Raw genomic sequence first — 6,000 nt, forward strand, 5'->3', positions numbered from 1 at the left:
AGCCATCAACAATGCAGACGACTGTCCACTGTGGCTCTACGCTCTTTCAGGAGGAGTGAATGCTGCTTGGAGAGACTTGATGCAACCTGCTGGGTTTCCTTGGATAGGAAACTGTTTGACCAATTTGTCTGGATGGTTTGATCAAATTTGACTTTGTAAAGTGCTCTGACATGCCGTGTTGTAAACTGGCGCTATATAAATAAAATTTAATTGAAAAGGTCTGATTCACTGGTGCCCGACCAGGAAAACAGCGAAACTGCAGCATTTTACAATCGATTGGCGCCTCCTTCCTGAAACTGTAGTAAGCTTTTCTAAGAAGACTAAAAAGACTTGTGCACTAGTAGCTGTAAGGTTTTAGTTTTACTCTAATATTGGACCACCACCTGTATCTGCCATTCTTGCCCCAGTTCTAGAGGCATCAATGAATAATTATATCAAACTTGACTTCTTGAATCACTTCTTTAAATGAAAAGAATCAACATCTTGAGTATCAAGGGCATTCTGCAGAAAAGATGGCAAAATTTACCTGAAAACGAAGGATGATAGTCCAGATAAGGCCCAGCGTGAGGCGATGGTTTCCATCCACAATGTCGTGGGAGCCAACGTTTTCCAGATGAACTCTCTGCTCTTTCAGGAACTGCAATGCTTTGTCGACATTTTCCAGGCAGTGGATCCGCATACGACCCCTGGTGGGTCTCGGCTTTGGAAGACCAGAAGGATTTATCATTACTTCACCATAACTAAACTGGGACTACCGTCACTGCATGCAGCGTCAGGTCTACTCATATACCGAGGCAGATGTTGAGATATTTAACCAAAAATATTAACAGCCACCACATTGTGTCATCATAGAGAATATGTATTAAACTGTTTTAAAGGGTTTAGCAGGAATATATTATTGTGAAGTCCTATTTCTAACTTTAGAGAGTAAAAAGTAAGAAAAAGTTGAGTTAGTGTCTGTTTTCTTACCAGGAGCTCCCCACTGAGAACCTCCAGCAGTCTGGTGAGCATATAGCCATCTTTCAGGTCGTTGTAGAGGTCCGATATGCGACAGGAGACTCTGGCCAGGTGGGAGTTTACCCACTTTGTGAAGGTTTTCTTCTGGACTGCATCTCTCTCATCTAATGAGTGAGAGAGGAATTTGTCATTGGGACAAAGCTGGGAAGGAAGTATGGAGGGTTAAAGTGGACGATATTAAATAAATAAATATATCATGAAATAAATAAATGTACCATGAAATCATGAAATGTAAAATAAAATACTGAAATGCAAAATTAAATGAATAAATGTACCATTAAATGAGCCATTGAATAATTAAATGTACAGTTTCTTTATTCAATACATCATTAAACAAATAAATGTACCATTAAATTGTGAAATGCAAAATTAAATAATTAAATATGCCTTTGAGTTTATGACATTAAATAATTGAATGTCATTTTTGTTAAATAAATTCATTTGAATATACATTTCATGATTTCACTCTGTATTTATTTATTTTTATGATCAAACTCAGTGGGCGGGATTAGGGAGACCCTGACACCTGATTGGCTGCGTCACACTGAGACAGACAACTTCTTCCGGGTTGAACATTGACTCCAAGATGAATATTTTTGTGGTAAAGTGCAGAAATAACATGTTGCAATTTGTTTATCACACACTGGTAGAACACTCCCAGCCTTTATATTCCTAGTTTGGTCTGAAAAATCTCTAAAAAAAAATCTGTGAAAAATGTTAGCCAGTGTTAGCGAGTGGGCGGGGCTAATGTTGATCCATCTCTCACAGGTTCCGCCATGCTGGACCACGACCACAGCGAGCTCTCTTTTAAGTATTTGATTTTCAGTCACTATTCTCATACAAGTCTTTGTTTAAATAATTGAATAACGAGCTTGACATTCATAATCTATAAAGCAACAATAATTATTTGGAACAAGAAGACATAACAAAAAAAGTTAATTACACGTCAGAAAAACAAGAATTAATTTAAACACTGTCTTGATGTCTTTTTTTAAACTAAACTAGCTAATATGATTCAATACTTCAACATCTTAAAGGGAAACTCACCCCCAAATCAACTTTTTTATTTGTTAAACTGTTAACATGGTTGTCTTATAGCGCTGTCTACATATCCAGGTGACTGTTTTGACAATATACTACATATTTGTTGAAATCCTGCTTTGTGTCAACGTTCAATGGATGTCTTGCATTAAATGTTGAATCATTTTGGTATTGGTTCAAAAGGTTTTGTGACATCACTTGTGTCAGTAGCTCTTCCGTTGTGTGGTATAAAAGCAGCTTCGTCTTGTGAGAAGCTCAGAACAGTGAGCTTTGTGGTCCTTCTATCGACCTTCAGGTTAGCGATTTATTAGCTTAGGATTCAGTTAGCTTATTTAGTTTTTACTAGTATGAATAGACAGAGCCAAGAATAAACTTTTTTATGTTCTTGCCACCCCGACAAGAAAAATAAAATACAATAAAAAAAATAAAAAATAAATAAATTCTTGGTTCTTGTGAAGTATGTAGCAGTTTTTGCATCCAGTGATCCTGTTCTGCATCACATTATCAATATATTAAACCAGTGGGAGTTGTTTCTGCATTTAAATCAGCTTGAGGTTTGGACTTTTACAACATCTTGATTCTTGTATTGTTTCAGCCTTCTGCTGTAGATTTATTGCCGTGTTTGGGTACCATTGATGACCCGATTTGGGTTAAAAACTTCATGGTCGACTCCATAACTGCATGGGTCCTGTGGCTGTGGCATGCCTCCACCACCGTGCTTAACTCTGTTGATGTGAGTGCAGATATGCTGGCTGGTTTGCTGCAAACATGGCCTGAAATCTCTACTTTGGTCTTACAAACTGCTTCTCTACGTAACCGCTGTCAGCATTTTCTTAACACATACCTGAACACTAACTACAGAGTAGCAAACTGCTGAAGCATAAAGCTTAAATTTAATGATACAAATAATGCAGTTAAAACATGATCTAATATGTGAGTTGTTGTTGTTGTTTTTTTTTTTTTTTACAATAAGCTGACCTGCCAGAGCCTTGATGCGGGAACACTCGAACAGTTTGGAGCTTGTGCACTCGGTCTCCCAGAAGCCAGAGCTGGCTGGTCGGTTGTTGTTGTTGAGCTGGCGCTGGGCTTCTGCATTGTCCAGGTCTGGAGAGGCATTAGCCATCGCGCACGACACCCTGCAACACAGGAAACGCTGATTAGAAAAAGTTCAGCCTGCATGGGCAGCTCCGGAGCATAACGCCGCTGTTCATTCACATAGTCTCTACAGCAGGAATGTATAGAAGCATTTGAGTCAAAGCATATTTCTTTTGGCTGCTTTACCCACCTTTGCAGACATGAAGCAACAACAACGAAGGGAAGAGGAGCTTTAAAAAGAAAAGCATGCTCTGTTACCTCTGGGAAAAAAGCTGTTCACAGCTGATAATTAAACTCTGACGCCAGACAACTTCCTAACCCCTGTTTTTACCCCAAGCAGCCTAAATAACAGAAGAAAAATATACTAAAACATTGCCACTTGAGACTTCTAAAACAAAGAGATAAAACACAGAGTAGAACAAAAGGAAAATGGAATTGTGAAAATGTTGATTGACACCTACAAATGAAAAAAATATATAGAACAGTGTCCTTAATCTATAAATATCTGTTGGAAAATAGAGGCTCTAATACTCTAGATAGAAAAACAAAACGGGAAAAGGAATTGGGAATTCAGATAACGGAACCCAAACTATGACATCCTCTTCCAGAATTGGGAGAGAACACTGTTGGAAAAATATAATCAGATTTTTTATAACACCTAAAATTATCAGTAAATTTATATCTACTGTTCAACCGTGTTGGATAAATTGAGGAGTATCTAATGTTAACCATGCAACTATTTTCTGGCTCTGTTCTAAAATCACTCAGTTCTAGAACGAAATACACAGAAAAATTGTAACAATACCAGGGTACACAGTATCTAATACCAATTTGGTTCTATATCTAGGCCTTTTGGAGAATGTTGTTTTTAATAATGACTGTTATTTGTTTAACATTCTGTTGGTGGCTGCCAAAAAGGTAATAACCAGGAAGTGGGGCCAATCTGATCCCCCCACCACAAAGGAATGGATACAGACTGTGAACACATTAAATGAGATGGAGATTCTAACACAGGAAGAAAAATGTCAAGCCAAATGTGAAAAAATGGATAAAAATCACATCATCGTTACAGGACTAACTTGGGTTATGATGGATGCCCTTGATTTGTGAGATATTGGAATAAAAGTTTCGCCCTAGTATGTTATATTTGTTTTGTTGGTTCTATATTTTTTATCTTTTGTATTGTTTTGACTGCCTTTTTTTGTGTGTATTCTAAAAAGTTCAATAAAAATAAAGTAAAAAAATAATAATAATAATAATAACATTGCCACTTGAAAATGAACAAATAAAGACTCACAGCCAATAATCCTGACACAAAAGGTACTTCACGTCCATTAAGATAGCAGCACTTCTAAATGTGAGCATCAGAGACGTTTCACAATAGCTTTGCTAAAAATAAAACCTCTTTGATGTTCATTAAAAAACGCGGAAGGGCAGGATGAGTCCCCGCTTCCATTTGTTCCTATGACAGCTACAAACAGAGGGATGAAAATAACTTCACCAAAAAAAAAAAAAAAAACATTTCACCAGCCCGAGCTGCTTCTGTGCGACCGCGTAGAGCTTAACTGTAAATTTAAAAATAAAGGCTCAGAGCGTCACACAAGATTCAATTAAAATGTCTAAAATAGAGAAGCTAGCTTTAAAACATAAACAAACCGCTGATCGGTTTTCCTGTGCATTTCATCAGCTCTTCGCCGGACTGGGTGCATAAGCCCATATCCCTAATGGAGGGGGTGGTGGGGTGGGGGGGGGGGGGGGGAGTGGACCCTCAAGCCCTCAGGCCACCCACCAGCTAAGCTAAGAGCAGGACACAGCATAGAACGCAAGCGGACAGGGACCACAACTCGGCCCCCAGCACTCAATGCAGCGCAGCGCCTTTTCACAGACTGCAGCCCAAGAGAAGGGTCCCTCCCCCCAACCAGACCACCGGTAAAACCACCACCACGCTAAAATCTCCTCTGATGCATGAGTATCAACCCCACCAAAAGCCTGCAACCACAACTCAACCACTCTGAGGGAACCAGCAACCCCCGCACAACCCGGCCAGGCAGGACCCGGGCCCCTCCATCCGATGCAGTCCCAGCAAGATGGAGACCCCACCCACCCAAGCTTCAGAGGACACCCATCACAAGGGGGAGGAAAAAGGCTAACCCGCCTCCACCTCTGCATCCCTGCAGTTTTTTTTTCATTGTTAGATTATGTAACTGCGATAAAATATGAGTTTATGACCAAACTTTACATGCACCTTTATAATGAGTGCCAATAAGTGTGGCGGGTGCCATTAAATTCCGCATTAATTCGTGCAGTGAGATTAAAATGGGAGTCATATGGTTCAAAAGCTCCCTTCAATTATTTATTTATTTATTTTATGTACTTTGAGGACAGCAGATATGCCCACGGGAAACTAAAATATACCATTTGCTGTTCTTCTCTAAGCCACTTTCACGGGGGGGGGGGAGGAAGGCCCATTGGGAATCAGCTGCTATATCTCTACCAAGCGTTGTCAGATGTAGGCCAAAGGGCCGAGATCATTTGAAATGCAGAAACTGAACACAAATCAACTTCTGACACGGTGCATCCTCACTTGCTCTAAGGTTTTCTGTCATTTAACAAATGTGTTCGGAAGATGGGGGGGAAAAGAAGGGTCAAAAGCAAAAAGAAATCAAAAATCCATTTTAGGAAACGGAACACCTCTTCTGATCTCACTGCTAGCATGTTTTATGGAAAATTCAAAGTTTCCTTTGTCCCGTAAGATCTTTTCTCATCCCTGTAACCCCCCATTGTCTCATAAAGGCACACACACATTGCCAATGTGGATAAACTGTATTTCAACAATTTTGTGCGCAG

The 6,000-nt window shown here is 39.5% G+C and overlaps 1 protein-coding gene across 3 annotated transcripts in view; it reads right to left on the bottom strand.

Moving 5' to 3' along the window:
- Positions 1–6,000, bottom strand: part of LOC105933065 (spectrin beta chain, non-erythrocytic 4) — a 129,324-nt gene that overhangs the window by 104,446 nt on the left and 18,878 nt on the right. For all 3 annotated transcript variants that reach the window (XM_036149866.1, XM_036149867.1, XM_036149869.1), the window contains exons 2-4: positions 3,037–3,194; positions 970–1,121; positions 527–700 (exon numbers count right to left, since the gene is read on the bottom strand). In XM_036149866.1, the coding sequence (XP_036005759.1) occupies positions 527–700; positions 970–1,121; positions 3,037–3,181 (471 nt within the window). In that variant the 5' untranslated portion in view covers positions 3,182–3,194. The remainder of the gene's footprint in view (positions 1–526; positions 701–969; positions 1,122–3,036; positions 3,195–6,000) is intronic.

The sequence above is a fragment of the Fundulus heteroclitus genome, chromosome 18 (genome assembly GCF_011125445.2).
Source record: "Fundulus heteroclitus isolate FHET01 chromosome 18, MU-UCD_Fhet_4.1, whole genome shotgun sequence".
Classification (NCBI taxonomy): Eukaryota; Metazoa; Chordata; class Actinopteri; order Cyprinodontiformes; family Fundulidae; genus Fundulus; species Fundulus heteroclitus.